This window comes from Bidens hawaiensis, unplaced genomic scaffold (genome assembly GCF_021521415.1).
Source record: "Bidens hawaiensis isolate Kalapana, Puna unplaced genomic scaffold, B.hawaiensis_p1.1 tig00028012_1, whole genome shotgun sequence".
NCBI lineage: Eukaryota > Viridiplantae > Streptophyta > Magnoliopsida > Asterales > Asteraceae > Bidens > Bidens hawaiensis.
The window spans coordinates 230,258-246,903 of record NW_027505109.1 but is presented as its reverse complement, the minus strand read 5'-3'; the positions used below and the strand labels follow the sequence as shown (position 1 = coordinate 246,903).

Here is a 16,646-nt window from a genome sequence, read left to right as displayed (position 1 = left end):
ATTTTTTAAGAGTAAATTGTTATTGTGGTTTGATGGATTTGCAAGTTTGGTGATTAGATTTTAAAAAATGTAAATCTAGTCCTTGTAGAAGGATTCTACAAGATCTGGATCTTTGTGATTTTCGATTTGATCTTGGTGCGTTCGGGTTTTATCACTACTGGGCCTTCGGGCAAGTGGGTATTCGTGGAATTGAAGATAACTTGAAGGTGTTTAAGAGCTCCGTATGACTGGGTCGGATCGACTGGCAGAGTGGTAATGACATTTTGTCACTAGGTCACCTCATACGAAGTACCTTTGTAAAAGGAGAGTATATTTGTCATTATATATATATATATCTTTTCTTTTAATTGTTTATTTAAAACATAATATTTAAAGATGAGGATCTAAGCATATCTAATATTTTGATGATTTTCCTAGAAGGTCGACGCCAAAACGAAGGTTCGGTTTAAGAACGAATGTGATCAAGTCAGCGTTGGGGTTATGGACATTGAAAGACTGATTTATCAAGGTTTCAAGTTTGAAAATACACAATTAGCCTCATATGAATGAAACATGACTTTACCTTTTTGTTAAAGACTAAATGGTTGTTTGGTTCATTCGGATCTGAATGAGTCTGATCTGAATAAACATCTGTTCCATTCAGCAACAACAATAAGTCTGAATGATTCAGACCTAATTTTAACAATTCAGATGTTTTTCTGTTTGGAAACACAGTCTGAAGTCTGAATGAATAAGATGTTTACATCTGAATGGTTCCATTCAGATGTAAAAAAACAGCCCCTAAGTGAGATTAACTGTGTGGATTAATGTGCAACTCTCTTACTAATTTCGGTCAAACTAGAGGGACTATTTGTGCACTTTATCTTATTTTAGTATGTGGTATTTGTGTTTATGTTTGAATGGATAGTAAGTTTAAACGTATTTGATAACATGTTAAACATTATCTGATAAGATACGGCACTCCATGGTATTATCTGGTTTTTAATAGTTGATATTTCTATAAAATACTTATTAGTTGAAAGTCTTATGTAATACTTTATTGATGTCGTTGCAATTGCATTTTCTCTTAACCTTTTTAATAGATAAGATTTTCTTCAAGCATTTGTTTACAGAATTGCATGTAATATGGATAAACAAAGTAAAAAGAGATTAAATCTTATGTTTTCAACCTATTTGACAAAATAAAAATAAAAATAACTATAGAATGTATATTCTATTGATTCTTGTATTAGTTTATTTGTAAACCTTAAAAGAAAACAAGTTCAACCACCAAAATGAAAATCAATATATACTTTTTCTTTTTTAAATTTCTTATGATTATTTAGGTTATATAAAGATGACATATTATGAAAAGAAAATCATTGCAAACTGCGAAAAAGAAAGAAAAGAAAACATAACACGATAGGGTTGATGGTGGCGTCATTTGTTGCTAGCTCCCGTAAGTTTTTTCTTGTTGTCATTTGAGTAACGTACTAATTATCGACACCCCCCCCCAAAAAAAAATCAATCTCAACATTATATTCATAGAAACATTAAAACAAGCCAGATTAGTTTTTCAACTGTCATTATTCAATAACCTGAAAAAGTTAATTTGTGTTATGAATAACTTTGGGAGTTAGGATTATAATCTAGTATGAATTTATTTTAGTTAAAATTGTTTATTAGATTTGAAAAATCAAATTACTCAATTAATATAAAATTAAAAAAAACTGAATTCCTGTTGTGGTGTTTTATTACGAAAGAAAAAAGAAAAAAAGAAAGGATAAAGAAGAGGTAATTAGCTATAAAAAAACATTCTAAAATGTAAAGAGATATTTTGAAGCATTAGTGACAGGAAAGTGTGACGATGAAGAGAGCAGCGTGTATCATCATCTTCCCTTAGTATTCTTGTTTCTCCAAACTTCTTTGATTTCTCTTTTCTGCCTACCAATCAAGCTATTCACACTTTGCATGATAAAATATAATATAAATATATATAGCTAGATTAATTAATATATGTTTGCAATAAGTTGGCAAAGTAATGCCGTAAAACAAAATTTTACATGTCAATATTTATTTTTCATTAACAACTCTAAAATCCGTTCACTTCTCTTTGGTTAAGACATGCCATCATCTGAAACATACGTGGTTCGCATTTAAAAGTATAGCGTGTCACTCGAATATAAGATAATTGCACAATACCTTAAAATTAACGATATTATGTGACCCATTACTACTACTCACCATAGGTTTGGGCCTAATGAAAATTACTATGCTGCGTGAGAAATTCCGCTTGATAAATTCAAGATTTTTCTGATCGACCATGATTCATCTAACAACATCTGGTAAATTAAATCTGTGAATATTATAACGCTATTATATTTTATAATATTCTAATTAAAGAAAAACTAAATTTATAAATAAATTTAATAACAAATAATAACTATAACTATAATAGATAATAAGTTTGGATAATACCACATTCTTGAATGTATATATCTCCAGAGTTATTATTATTGGATATTGTTTAAAGAATCTTGTATTATTATTATTACTATTATTATTTGATTGTGAAGCTTTGATATGTAGAAGTAAATGTGACAGATGATTGGAAAATATAGAGAGACTATAAATGAGGCCAAATCAGAAAATGTGGGAATATATATGATAAAAGGTTAAAAACAACGAAGGAACCTTCCTATAAATAATAAAATTAAAAAAGAACAGGATATTGTCATCTTCCTACAAATGGACGATAGGTAAGTGGCTGACAAATAAAAATATCTCACCAACATAACCTCTTATATATTTTTTATAATTTATGTAATGTGATACAATTATGTATTGGAGGTGTCTAAATAAATGTTATCATTCATACTCTTACGTTTCTTTAGTCAATGACATTGGTACATGTTGCTTGCACTTAAATCAAAGTGCAATGTTGACAAACTTTTATAATTCACTATCTTTCGATAATTCTCGTGCAAACAAATGAATAAACATAAATATCCATGTCAAACAGCTGGTGGTTTTTGTTTTTTTCTTCTAATTTTACTTCTCGTATTGTATATTTATATAAATTATATGACTGAATATTTTATACTTTATTGTTCAAAAACGTGTTGTTTCGGACACACAAACCGGCTCACGCCTATCAAGTGAGAGGTAAATCACCTCAATCAGCGGCAAGACAATTGACGCTTATGATCGGTTTCGAACCCACGACCTCTTGGTTATTGTTTCAAGTCTTATGCCCTTTAAAATATATAATAAAATTCCTTTTCATTTAGATTTGGTTTCATTAGCACTTGCGTCAATGAGCTTTTTTTTAATAGAAAATTGTATATGATATAAAATTATAAATCATATTATAAAATTAGAGAACTTTACATCTGGTATAGTTACAGATTTGAATTCTTCTACAGCTATGTGTTAAAAAAAGGTTTAGTATAAAATCATTTTTCGAAAAAGAAAGAGCCAATTTTAACTTCCAAATTCATAAATTGGTAAAATATTCGATTTACAAAATAATATAATTTGGCATAGCATACAGGTGGGGCACAATTTATTCGAAAGTAATATAATATGTTATTGTACCAATTAATCAATTATTGATCCCTAGATATTTCTTTGCAAAAGCAACGCCTTTAAGAAAATGAAGATACTAAATAAATACTAAAAGATATTTGTGATATTACATCATAATTATAAATGAAAATTCTCAAAATAGGCCTATTTTAAAGAGAGAAAGTGCAAAATAGCCCTAAATTTCAAGATATTCCCAAAATAGTCCATCTAATTTGGACTGAGCAGACGAGATCTGAAAAAATCCTCCGGCCAATAAAATTTAGACAAGTGTTAAAATCCGACGAGATTTTGAAAAATATTGGAGGGCCAGTCCATATTTCCTATTAAAAGTTCTTGAAATTAAACAGTCTTGTCAGACGGTCTTTTAATGTTTCCTAACGTGTCCCCACAACTTCCACAAACATAGGAAAATGTGCCTTTAAATTTAGTCTTTCAAGACGCATTTAGGGTGAATTTGTACCAATAAGATCATAAATTTATAAATATTGAGGGATCCTTCCATATTTTTGAACTAAAATTTATATTCCAAAGCGTTCTAGCCAGACGGGTTATATAAGTTTCTTATCTCAACCCTATATATTTTAAACTCATAGAAAAATGTGTCATTCAACTTTGTCTTTCAAGACACTTGCTTGTAAAATTTGAACGAAATGGATCATATTTTTAAAAATATTGTGGTACCCGTTCATATTCTTCACAAAATCTTTATATTAAAAAGTAGTATTGCTAGACAAGTTATATAAGTTTCTTATCTCGACCCTATATATTTTAAACTCATAGAAAAATGTGTCATTTAACTTTGTCTTTCAAGACACTTACTTGAAAATTTTGAACTTAAGGGATCATATTTTTGAAAATATTGTGGTAACCGTCCATTTCTTCACAAATCTTTATATTAAAAAGTTGTCTTGCCATACGGGATTTTTAAGTTTCTTATTACGACCCTATATATTTTAAACTCATGGAAAAATGTGCCATTCAACTTTGTCTTTCAAGACACTTACTTTAAAAATTTGAACTTAGGGGATCATATTTTTGAAAATATTGTGGCACCCGTCCATTTCTTCACAAATCTTTATATTAAAAAGTTGTCTTGCCAGACGGGATTTTTAAGTTTCTTATCTCGACCCTGTATATTTTGAAACATGGAAAAATGTGCATCAAAAAATTTGTCTTTTAAGACACGAATATTTGAAATTTGTACGAAGGAGACGGGTATTTAGTATATTCTTACTTATCCGTCCATATTTACATTATATCTATCTTCATCAATCCTCATTCATTCAATATTTTCATAAAATTCTAACTCTTCAAATAATGAAGTTTAAGAGGGGTGATCAAGTGGAGGTTATGGATATGGGTCCCGGGTTCGTTGGATCCTATTATGACGGCAACATAATCTCGACGTTCGGAAACGAGTACATTATTCAGTTCCGCACGCTGCTGGAAAATGATGAGTTCGGTCCTCTTCGAGAGTTTGTTAAGGCCGAAAAAATTCGGCCAAAACCTGCATCTGTGGAGGTGAGTAGTTTTCGTTTGGGTGAGATGGTCGATGTTTATGCTAATGACGGATGGTGGACGGGAATAATTATTAGCAAATTCGGTGAGAATGAGTATATTGTTCATTTTGATAGCTTCAACCAAGACATCACCTACCCTTTTCCCAACATCAGCGTTCATCAAGAGTGGGATGCAGCAAATGGCGTTTGGGTTTACACCCGTAACTGAGAAAACCGGGTTGTATTTCATGTTTGTGAAATGTGTGTTGTTTAGTTGTTTGAAGATCGATGTTTAATGTTGTTTAGGGTTTGTTGTTAACGTTTTCTAATTTGGTTGTAATATGTTTGTGTGATGTATTATGTTGTGTGTTTCTACACTAAGTGTTGTTAGTGTTTAATTATTAAAAGTTCTTATGTATTTTGTGTTTAAACTCATGGAAAAATGTGAAAAAGTTATATGACACATTTTTTCACGAGTTTAAAATATATAGGGTCGAGATAAGAAACTTAAAAATCCCGTCTGGCAAGACAACTTTTTAATATAAAGATTTGTGAATAAATGGACGGGTATCACAATATTTTCAAAAATATGATCCATTAAGTTCAAAATTTTCAAGTAAATGTCTTGAAAGACAAAGTTAAATGGCACATTTTTCTATGAGTTTAAAATATATAGGGTCGAGATAAGAAACTTATATAACCCGTCTGGCAAGACTACTTTTTAATATAAAGATTTTGTGAAGAATATGAACGCGTACCACAATATTTTTAAAAATATAATCCCTTTCTTTCAAATTTTACAAGTAAGTGTCTTGAAAGACAAAGTTGAATGACACATTTTTCTACGAGTTTAAAATATATAGGGTTGAGATAAGAAACTTATATAACCCATCTGGCCAGAACGATTTGGAATATAAATTTTAGTTCAAACATATGGAGGGATCCCTCAATATTTATAAATTTATGATCTTATTGGTACAAATTAACCCTAAATGCGTCTTGAAAGACTAAATTTAAAGGCACATTTTCCTATGTTTGTGGAAGTTGTGAGGACACGTTAGGAAACATTAAAAGAACGTCTGGCAAAACTGTTTAATTTCAAGAACTTTTAATAGGAAATATGGACTGGCCCCCCAATATTTTTAAAAATCTCGTCGGATTTTGACACTTGTCTAAATTTTATTGGCCGGAGGATTTTTTCAGATCTCGTCTTCTCAGTCCAAATTAGATGGACTATTTTGGAAATATCTTGAAATTTAGGGCTATTTTGCACTTTTTCTCTCTAAAAAAAGACTATTTTGAGAATTCCCTAATTATAAATATATCTAAGAAACCAGATACATAGAATATTAAAGTAATATGCAAAATGAAAATTCAGCATAATGAACATCAATCCTAATCTTATTAAGAAAAAATAAGTTCGGATTATATAATAAACTTTTAAATATGGTTTTGTTAAAATTGTATATACATAAAAAGAGTAAAAAAGTGTAAGATAATGATTACATTAACTGCGATTAAACCCTATAAAAAGTGGGGCCATTGACTGTATGCACTTGTTGAGGGGATCGTATTAGACTATACGTACTCAAAAGTCTTCATCCTTGGACGTGTTGCGACATTTGACGTCCGGTCAGTATTGAATAGTTTTATAAAATTTGTTGTAACGGTAAAAAAAAAATCACAACTCTCTCTCTCTCTCTCTCTCAAAGCACCTCCTCTTCAAAGTTTTGTACACCCAAAATGTCTGCCAAAACTTACACGCCATTTTGGGCCAAAATGGCGGTCAGTCAAAACTCTCTCACTACGGATGGTCTTAGCTAGAAGTGTTAAATTTGTTGTGTTGGTATCTTCAAGTGTTAACTAGTCAATTCATACCTAAAATCGTTATATGACACGGACCCATAAATCTTGTCAAACATGTGGCCTAAACACGACACAAGTTTTCGAGTATTAACATAACTCGTTAGCCCAAAACATTTATTATTAGGTGTCTTAGCTATGTCAATAAAATAGACCACTCAAGATTTTTCTTAGAAAATGTTATCATGATACAATTTTATAATAGTTAAAAGTTGTTCTATTAATTATATTTTTTAGAAAACAACACAAAAAAATGTTTGTAACATAATATACGTATATAGAAACAAATAAAGGACATTAGACATTCAGACATTTCAAAATCAGTAATGATTATGTGAAAGGGTAGTACTCCTAGTCGACCAAAAGAGAATTAGCCGTTGAACTCCACCCCCCCCCCCCCCCCCCTTCCATAAATTCCATTAATGAATATTTCATATTTTCTATTTTCCTATTTAAAATCTCCATCTCTTCCAATTTTATACACAAAATACATACACTATTTACTCCATTTTTACCCGATGGATCCAAACAATTCTAAACGTAGACGAGCCGGTAAAGATGTTAGTTCTAGTTCGGTAGGAATCGGTTCTAGTCAATAATCACAAGGATACCACCCTATGTGTTGTAGCCAATCATCAATGTTTATGAGGCCTCCTACTCTATACCACTACTCCATGGAGAATCAAATGACGTTTGACCCGTTTCCAATGAGAAACCCGGACTACAGTGTCACACCCCAACATATAGGTCCCCTCGAGACACCGAAGACCGACCACTCCCATTGTATGGCGATAACGAGGATGATGAAGAAGTCCCGGAAACGCAAGTATACTGTCAACCTAAATTTCAAAAATATAATTTAGGTGATGATGATTCGGGGGAAGATGAAATGGAAGTTCAAGAGGAATAAACCGACCAACAATTTTTTTTAAGGTCTGATGGTGGGTGTACCATGGACATCCGATGAAGAGGCGGCGTTAGTGAAAGCATGTGTTCAAATATCCGAAGATAAAAAGGCTGGAAACCAACAAAAATCCGATAGTTTTTGGGGTAGAATTCTTAAACATTTCAACCAACTCGTAACCAGAAGTGACTGAATCGTTCATCAACTCAAGTCAAAGTGGACTCCAATACTTACAAATGTTTCATATTTTGACGGATTATGGCAACAAGCTGTAGATTAATTTTTTAGTATACTAGTTATGTTTATTTGTTTATTACTATAGTATTAATTCTTACTTTTTTTAACCATATAGTATTGTATTAGAAAGAGTGGGTGTAATGATCTTTAAGCGATGCAAAACACTACGAATGAATTCAATAAAAAAAATATAAGGGTGGGTTTAAACATGTCGAAGCATAGGAGATTATGAGAAAACATCCTAAATGGCTTCAAGTCCCATTGGTTGTTGAATCGTCCGAAAGTCACTCATCGGAAGCCAGCAACAACACTCCAGCTCCACACCCGACGAAGAATTAAATGCTCACATGTCGTACCTCAATGATGATCCCGCTCCTTCAATATCCCGGAAATATAGAAAAAATCTGAGGCGTTAAACAAACACACTTTCGTTCACACATTTGATTCCTACACATTATTAAGGAGCGAACACAATGAGGCCATGGAAATGAAAAAGAAACAAGAAATTTTTGTGCTTAATTGAGGGGAAATGGGTGGTGGTGGCGTGACAAGATTTTGACAACGAGATGAAGGCATATAGGCAATCACACGAAGATTTGTCCTGCCCGTTATTGGAATTAATTTTTGACCGTAAATGTGAAGTAGCGAAATAATACCGACCGCCTTGTGATTTTTAGAGTAGTTTTTATTTTTATGTTTATGTTTGTGTTTGTGTTTTAGTTTGAATTATCTAATTTTTAATTTTAATGGAAGTTTTTATTTATTTGTGTTTAATTTAAGAAAATACAAAATTCTTTAGGGTAATTTGGGTAAACCATTGTTTGCCATTAGGGTAGTCCAGGATAGTTAATGGTAATAATGATGTGGTAATGCAAGATTGGTCAGTGCTTAGGGTACTTTGGGTTAGAGGTGCACAAAAATCCCGAACCTGGAACTAGACCCGAAAAAAAACCCAGAACATGTTTTTGTATGCCCGGGTTTTTAATACATGGACCTGTACTCGACCATACTCGTAGGGTACGAATAGGGTATGCATTTCAGAATAAAATCCCATACCCGAAACCGGACCTGATTTGTACCTATCAATACCCAAAAACCGAAACCGATTTCAAACCTGGAACTGAGTTCTTCCAATATCTGAAACCTCGATCTATTCCCGAAATTTCCGAAAAATACTCCTAAAAATTCCACCTCCCTTAAAAAATCAAATCTATACCCGAACAATCCCCGAAGATATTCAAACACCCCCTTTATTTCAATACCTGGAAATAAGGTATTCAAATACCTTGTTTTAGAATACTTGGTTCTATACCCGACGCATAAGGCGTGGTTTTTAGAAACAGTACACGAACCCGGACCTGACCCGAATATTGTCAATACTCGATTTTTCAATACCCGTTCATACTCGAACCCGAGGTTCTATACCCGGAACCAGGTATTTGAAAAACCCGATTTGTGCACACCTCTACTTTGGGTACCCTCAGGGTACCACACCCTCCACCCTTATAATTTATAGACATAATTGCAGAGATTATCCTTTATAGTTTAAGTGGTGTTCTTTATCTTCAAATTGACCAAATATGTACTTTATGTTTCCAGATGTTACACCGTTTGTCCTTTAACGTTAACCCAGTAGTGGTTTTCGTCAAGGTCACGTGCGTTGCACATGATGACAAATTAGTCCTTTTACCCTTTATTTAAAAAAAAGGTTTTAAAAATCAAACCGGAAATGGGTAAAAGGACCAATTTGCCCTCATGTGCAAGACACGTGATCTTACTTAATGAGAAAAACTAACTGAGTTAGGGTTAAAAGACAAATGATGTAATATTTGAATAAGTAAAATACAAATTTAGTCAATTTTTAAGATAAAATACAACCACTAAAACTGAATATAAGCATAAAGTACAATATTAAAGTCTAAACCGAAGAACCCACTAAGTCACTAACCCAGTGTTATGTTTACCGCGGATATTTGTTGAGCTGAGCTCAAATTGTTAAATGCGATGGGCTTAATGAAACATGTAGGATATAGGAACAAAGAAAGTCGGTCCAGTTACGTCCATTGGCCCAATAATAATTATTTTATTTCAATAACAATGATACATTGGCCCAACAAGTTAACAAGATAAAACATCATTTTCATGCTAGCCCATTTTTATTCACATCACACACATATTACTACAGTTTAAAGTCGGTGATACATGCAGTTTTCGTTTATTTAACTAACAATTGTCATTTAAATCAGGTCAATTTTATATGATTCAAACTGTTTACACGTTATAGAAAACAAAGACTTGCAAACCATACTTTCTAGTCACGTAGAGCAGAGGTTTTATTCTTGTAATTAACTAAAACACGTAGACTTCCATAATACGACCATTTTACTTACACACATGACACATGACACATCTATATACGATGTAACCACCTTGACTTCTATATTTGTTTAATATGTTTTTTTTTGTCAACCCATAAATCCAACTTTCAACTTTCCCTTTTGAATATTATTAATGGATTTGGTATGACTTTTGACGGTCAACTTAATGTAAGTTCATGGAAACAGCAACATTTAATGGAACAAAAGCCATTCTTCAAACCCTTGAGAGCCTCATCAACTTAATTTCTTCAAACGTTCAATTGGCGATTGTGTCGAACCAAAACGATGTCGTCTTCGTCCTCGTCTCCCTTAGCGGGAGCTACTGATTCTCCTGCCACCACTGATTACACAGCCACTGTTGATGTCACGGTTACCAACTTCCAAAGGTTCATATCTTTACTCGATCATACCCGCACCGGTCACGCTCGGTTTAGACGTGCTCCAGTTTCTAATCAACAAAACTACATGACCGCTGCTGTATTGGCGGAGAAGGCGTATTCCCCTGCGCCAATACAGCAACGTATGCCTCCGATTCCCCTAACGAATCCCCATCATTCGTTAGTGGAATCGGGATCGTTTGATAGGAATGATTTTCCTATTAAGACGACCAATTTATCTGTAGATGCAGCTCATGCAAATTCGTTTATATCTTCGGTGACAAGAGAGGCAAGCAGCTTACAGCCGTCGATGTTTTCTAGACTTCGGATGACGAATCCGTCACAGGTGTCATCTGCTAGTCAGTCGAATATCTCGTCGTCTTCTTTCGAACAAAAATGTGACAATTCTCACACCGGATGTGTTGATTCTTCAGGAAGCGGCCATTGTTTTAAAAAAGGGTACCTTATTTTTGAAGTTTGTGTATCTAATAATGTTACGATCAGAACATAGAACATGTCATGAATTGTAATGTTACGACTTCTTATTATTTATTAAAAGACTTTATTTTCTTATTAATTAAAAAAGGGTTAACTGCAGCTTATTGCTTGTTTGCCTTCTGTAAACACTACACTTCACTATTCTTTAATTAGTTAAATAGAAAACAAACCGAGGATCTAATTAATGACAAGATTAGATATTTGATTTGGTTAACTGGAATTAAATTTTTGTAGGAAATCAAAGATGAAGATGGTGTTAAGAGTACCCGCGATAAGCACCAAGATGGCGGATATACCTCCGGACGATCATTCGTGGAGGAAGTACGGTCAAAAACCGATCAAAGGCTCTCCACATCCAAGGTGAGTCTCTCCATACTAGTTTTAGATCAAAATAGCTTGTCAACTCAGTGAGTTTCGCCAACTCGGTGACCCGTTGACCATTAGCACATTTGACTTCTAAAACTTGGTTGAAAATGATTGGATAGATGGAGTTACCCACACACGTAAGAGTTTGAAACATGTCTGTGGGCATTCACATAATTATTTGACCACGTGGTTAATGGATATCAAAAGACTTAATCAAGAGTAAACAACCTTAACTTGTGATGAACAAGAAAAATAAAGATGAAAGGAAATTTGTGTTGACTTTTGAGAATAGCTAGTGCACGAAAGTTTGTAAACAAGAAAGCAAACTTTGAATTGAATTAAAAACCATAAACTATGACCCTTTAAATACTAAACCTTTACCTTATCCTAAACAAACTCAAATACTAAAACTTATAGATAAATATAACATGTGCTTATCTATCCTTATTAAAAAACAATTGAATTTAAACTCAAAACTTAACGATTAATTCCAACAATCAACCCCTTAATCGTTAATTTTCATACCGGTCTTCATCAAAGAGCTGGAGTACCATCATCTTCTTTACTCAAGTTCGCTTGGTCATCCCTTTTCTCCTTCCCTGGACATTCGTTCGCAAAGTGACCAAACTCATTGCACTTGAAACATTTAACGTGGCTCTTATCACGTCGGAACCGTTCACCATCTCGACCTTTCCCGGACCCCCGACCCTTTCCTTGGCCTCGTCCTAGATCATCCCGATTTGAACTTCCACAACCGCAATATTCACACGTGTGCCTTTTCTCATTCTCTTTCTTAGCAAACAACAAGCCCCCATGAGCGTCTTCTCCTTTATCGGATATGCCTTCAATCTTCCGACGGCTTCATCAAATAGCATCGAATCTAACTCGAAACATTGTTCAATTGAGGCTACAATTTGAAGAAAAGACTTAGGCATTGAATCAAGTAGCCTTCTCACCAATTCTTTTTCTTTAATTAAATCTCCAAGACTCCTCGCCTTCGAAGCTAACCCGGTGAGTTTAGTAGCAAAATTATCAACCGACTCACCCTCCTTCATGCGCAATCCTTTGAGTTCCCTTCTCAATGTTGCTAGCCTAGCCGTTCTCACTCGATCCACTCCTAAATATCTTGTTTTCAATCCATCCCATACTTGTTTTGCATCTTTGTAATCCGCCATTTGTAACACCATGTCTTCGGGTATGGTTTGAAACAAGAAAGCAAGTGCTTGCTTTGATTTCTGTTGATCCACCGCAGCTCCTAACGCCCTTGGTTCGACCACCTCCAATATTCCATACGCATCCAAAATTGTCTTAACTTTGACAGCCCACAACTGGTAATTTGTAGGAGTTAAAACCGGGCACTGATATGTCATAGAACTACCATCTTTTACCATTGCTATATCCTTTTCTTCACAACTTCAATATCACTTGATCACTTATCGATTTCCCTCTTCCCGGGCCACCAGAACAACCCCGTTCTTGACCACCGATCGAAGAACAAACAAGCTCCCCGCTTCTACCGTTTTCTTCTTCTCTTGCTAGACGTGACCAGATTCAAAGCACACCGCTTTGACGAAACTTCTTTCGTCCGTCTACCCGCAAATCTGATCGGATAACTTCTGCCAAAAAAACAACCTACACTGGTTAATCCGTTTTTATCCTTGGCGGAAAGGGACGGTCGATTGATCAAGTACTGAAGTTGTGTTTAATTACTCGTATGCAGGTCCTAGAGCTTCAAGGCTCTGATACCAATTAATGGATATCAAAAGACTTAATCAAGAGTAAACAACCTTAACTTGTGACGAACAAGAAAAATAAAGATGAAAGGAAATTTGTGTTGACTTTTGAGAATAGCTACTACACAAAAGTTTGTAAACAAGAAAGCAAACTTTGAATTGAATTAAAAACCATAAACTATGACCCCTTAAATACTAAACCTTTACCTTATCCTAAACAAACTCAAATACTAAAACTTATAGATAAACATAACATGTGCTTATCTATCCTTATTCAAAAACAATTAAATTTAAACTCAAAACTTAACGATTAATTCCAACAGTGGTATATATTATAGACTTTTATTACAAAAAAATTGCATTTTGTTCGCATAATTATTTGACCACGTGGTATATATTTTAGATTTTATAAAAAAATTCGCAAAAGAATTTATTCATCTAATGAAATATCTCCCTTTAATTTTTTTTTCCGGTGAAAATATTGATCCTTTTATATATAACACAAACCGAACTACATCTGGATAATGGGTAAGCGAGCAACAAGCTGCGCCGCTATCCCCTTTTGAATCGCAAAGCCTATTCTACTAAATATAAATCCTTGGTTCCTCGGGCTCTGCGAGTCACTGTGGACCACCTTCTGCACCCGCTCCAAGAAGCGAACCGCCTCGGGAGCTAGGGATCCAAAAGTATCGAAGGCAAATGGAATGAACACGTGCTGATTCTTCAAACACGATGTCTCATGCTTAGCAACCTTCCTAGACTCCGCTCTCAAAACCGCCTGTCCCGGTACGAAGCTAATGTCTCTCAGCCCCACCAACGGGGACACCCCAGTGAGGTCAACACACGCATGCTTACCCCCTGCCCAGCCAAACACAAGAACATCCGCAGGACGCAGGGTAGATCTTCCCTCACGCAGATCAGTCAAAAAGTTAACAGGTGCCTCTTTCTTGGCTGAGATCCCGGCACGTCTAAGCACATCCCATAACACATCTCTAACCCAGTCATGACGATACTTGAATCCCGGCAATTCCTTACAGTGGAGGGCATGCTCACCGAATCTATCCAAACAAGCTTTTTTACAAATGGGGCATAATTCATCTGGAGGGAAAAGGGGAATCATAAGCCTGTATTTAAGGATGACTCTGTATTCAACTGCCAACATCCGTTGCCCAAGACCTTCAATGGGCACAACAGTAAAAAAATCCTGGGCATGAGCCCCCTTGAGACAAGCTAAAACTGTCTTTTGTCTCGGGGTCATATCGAATCGCTCCTCCAAATCATGTACGTGTTTAACATAAAGAGCATTCGCCAATGTTTGTTGAGGTTTCTTGGGGGCGGTCTCCTTATCAGTAAAACCGCCTATATCAAGGTTCGGGAGAGTTGTTCCAATATTACCAAGTGCAAAAGAGTAGTCAGGATCTACCCCCGTAACACCAGCGTTTCGCAGGACGTGGTCCTGCAATTTCCACGACTGAGACCTGGAAGCCACAAATGCATATGCGGAGACATCCTCAGCCGAGAAAATTCCTAAGCCTCCGCAACGCATAGGGAAGGAAGCCAACCTCCACTGGAGGTCCCCAAAATGCGGTCCTCCACACACAACAATATCTTCAATTGCCCCCCGCAGGCCCGCATCAAAGATTGACACAGCCTCTTTGACATGTTCAGGTTGACAGGTCCGGAGCCCAAACACTTAAATTAACGTATATTCAGTAATTTTTATATTAGAAGTTTAATCTTTTGAATATGATGTTAAATCTTCACAACCCCGTGATCGATTATTAAATGTTTGAACATTGATGATATTTGTTTTTAGTTTGTAGCATGATGGGGTCGAAAGAAATGTAATAGCGCCCTATTCATATTGAAAACTCCCATCATTAATTATTAAGTATATTATATTTGTTGTGTGGTAAATAGTCAGGGTATCTATTATCTTAAATATTAAGCAAAATAAAATTTATAGGATAAGTAACTTGATTAATTTTGATATATTGATCGTGGTTTTATAAATTCAGGGGCTATTATAAATGTAGTAGTGTTAAAGGTTGTCCTGCTAAAAAACATGTTGAGAGAGCCACGGACGTAACTTCAATGCTTATTGTTACCTACAAAGGTGAACATAACCATTCTCACAGGATCAGCGATACACTCTCAGCTGGAGTTCTTAAAACTTCATAAGTTATTTGAATTTTGTATGATGATCATAACTTGCATGAAAACAAATTGTCAATTTTAGTTGCATTCTTAACAAGTCGTAAAGAGAAAACATGGGATAGAAAGAGAGAATTAACCTCAAAGAATACATGATTGGCTATTAGACATCATTTAAACAATTTTCGTACTTTATCGTATACGTATATAACAGTTTTAGATTGATTTCTCTTTGCTTTGTTGAAGTAAGAATGGATAAGTAGTTTGATATGAATGATTAAAAAGATGCAAGGCTATATAAGCTGTGTATTTGTTAATCTACCGCATATATTTTTTTAAGGTAAAGCATATATACTAGCTCAAACAAGTTTATGTTTATCTTTTTAGTTTATAGCATCTAGTAATGTCATGGATTAGACTTGACTCAAATTAGGTCCCAAACACCGCACTTATTTAGTTATATTCAAATATTCTATAGAGCTTAGAGATATGTCTCTCATGGATAGATAACTATCGGAATTAGACGTGCACAAACTCAGATTTTGGTCCAAACTTTATTGGGAGTGAGTGGCTTAGAAATGGGATATGATCGAGTCAAATTTAGTATAACTAGTTTGTCTCAATTCTATTTTAACTTATTTCTAACTAGATTCAACGAAGGACATCTAACTAATTAAAAACTGTCGGATTGGATCGAGTCCAAACCGGTTAATATCAAACTGGTTTCCGGTTTATATTGGTTTCATTTAGATACCAATTTTGAATCTCAACCCGGATTCGATATGTGCACCTCGCATATTTAAATACTTATGCAAGGTTGCCATGGTAACGGAATAAGGGAACTATAGTATGAAATGGCACGATTGTTTTTTAGTGTTATAAAAATCTAGCCAGATAAACTTGTTACGTTGGGAACATCCTAACAATCGATCCAATTAAATGTTACTGCTTCCATTTGGCACCACATTTTATTGTTGATTGGTGATTAGACTGGACTGTTAAATATATTTTTCCTTTATAAATTGCATTAGTTATTCATTTTCTATTTTATTCTTCCTATTTTATTTGTT

The 16,646-nt window shown here is 34.5% G+C and overlaps 2 protein-coding genes across 2 annotated transcripts; both read left to right on the top strand.

The window, feature by feature from the left end:
- Window positions 1-4,884: 4,884 nt before the first annotated feature.
- On the top strand, window positions 4,885-5,295 carry LOC143610788 (protein AGENET DOMAIN (AGD)-CONTAINING P1-like). Its single transcript, XM_077085171.1, has one exon. It carries the CDS (start codon window positions 4,885-4,887, stop codon window positions 5,293-5,295), a length of 411 nt encoding a protein of 136 aa, XP_076941286.1.
- A 5,431-nt stretch (window positions 5,296-10,726) lies between these two features.
- Window positions 10,727-15,661, top strand: LOC143610781 (putative WRKY transcription factor 15). Its single transcript, XM_077085166.1, has 3 exons — window positions 10,727-11,284; window positions 11,558-11,683; window positions 15,441-15,661. Exons 1-3 carry the CDS (start codon window positions 10,734-10,736, stop codon window positions 15,601-15,603), a joined length of 840 nt encoding a protein of 279 aa, XP_076941281.1. The 5' UTR covers window positions 10,727-10,733; the 3' UTR covers window positions 15,604-15,661.
- The last annotated feature ends 985 nt before the right edge of the window (window positions 15,662-16,646 follow it).

Bases quoted from the DNA above. Each gene is read 5' to 3' on its own strand.
- LOC143610788 (XM_077085171.1), top strand. From the start codon at position 4,885: ATGAAGTTTAAGAGGGGTGATCAAGTGGAGGTTATGGATATGGGTCCC.
- LOC143610781 (XM_077085166.1), top strand. From the start codon at position 10,734: ATGTCGTCTTCGTCCTCGTCTCCCTTAGCGGGAGCTACTGATTCTCCT. The intron at 11,285-11,557 runs GTACCTTATTTT...AAATTTTTGTAG, and splicing joins GGCCATTGTTTTAAAAAAGG to GAAATCAAAGATGAAGATGG. The intron at 11,684-15,440 runs GTGAGTCTCTCC...TTATAAATTCAG, and splicing joins AAAGGCTCTCCACATCCAAG to GGGCTATTATAAATGTAGTA.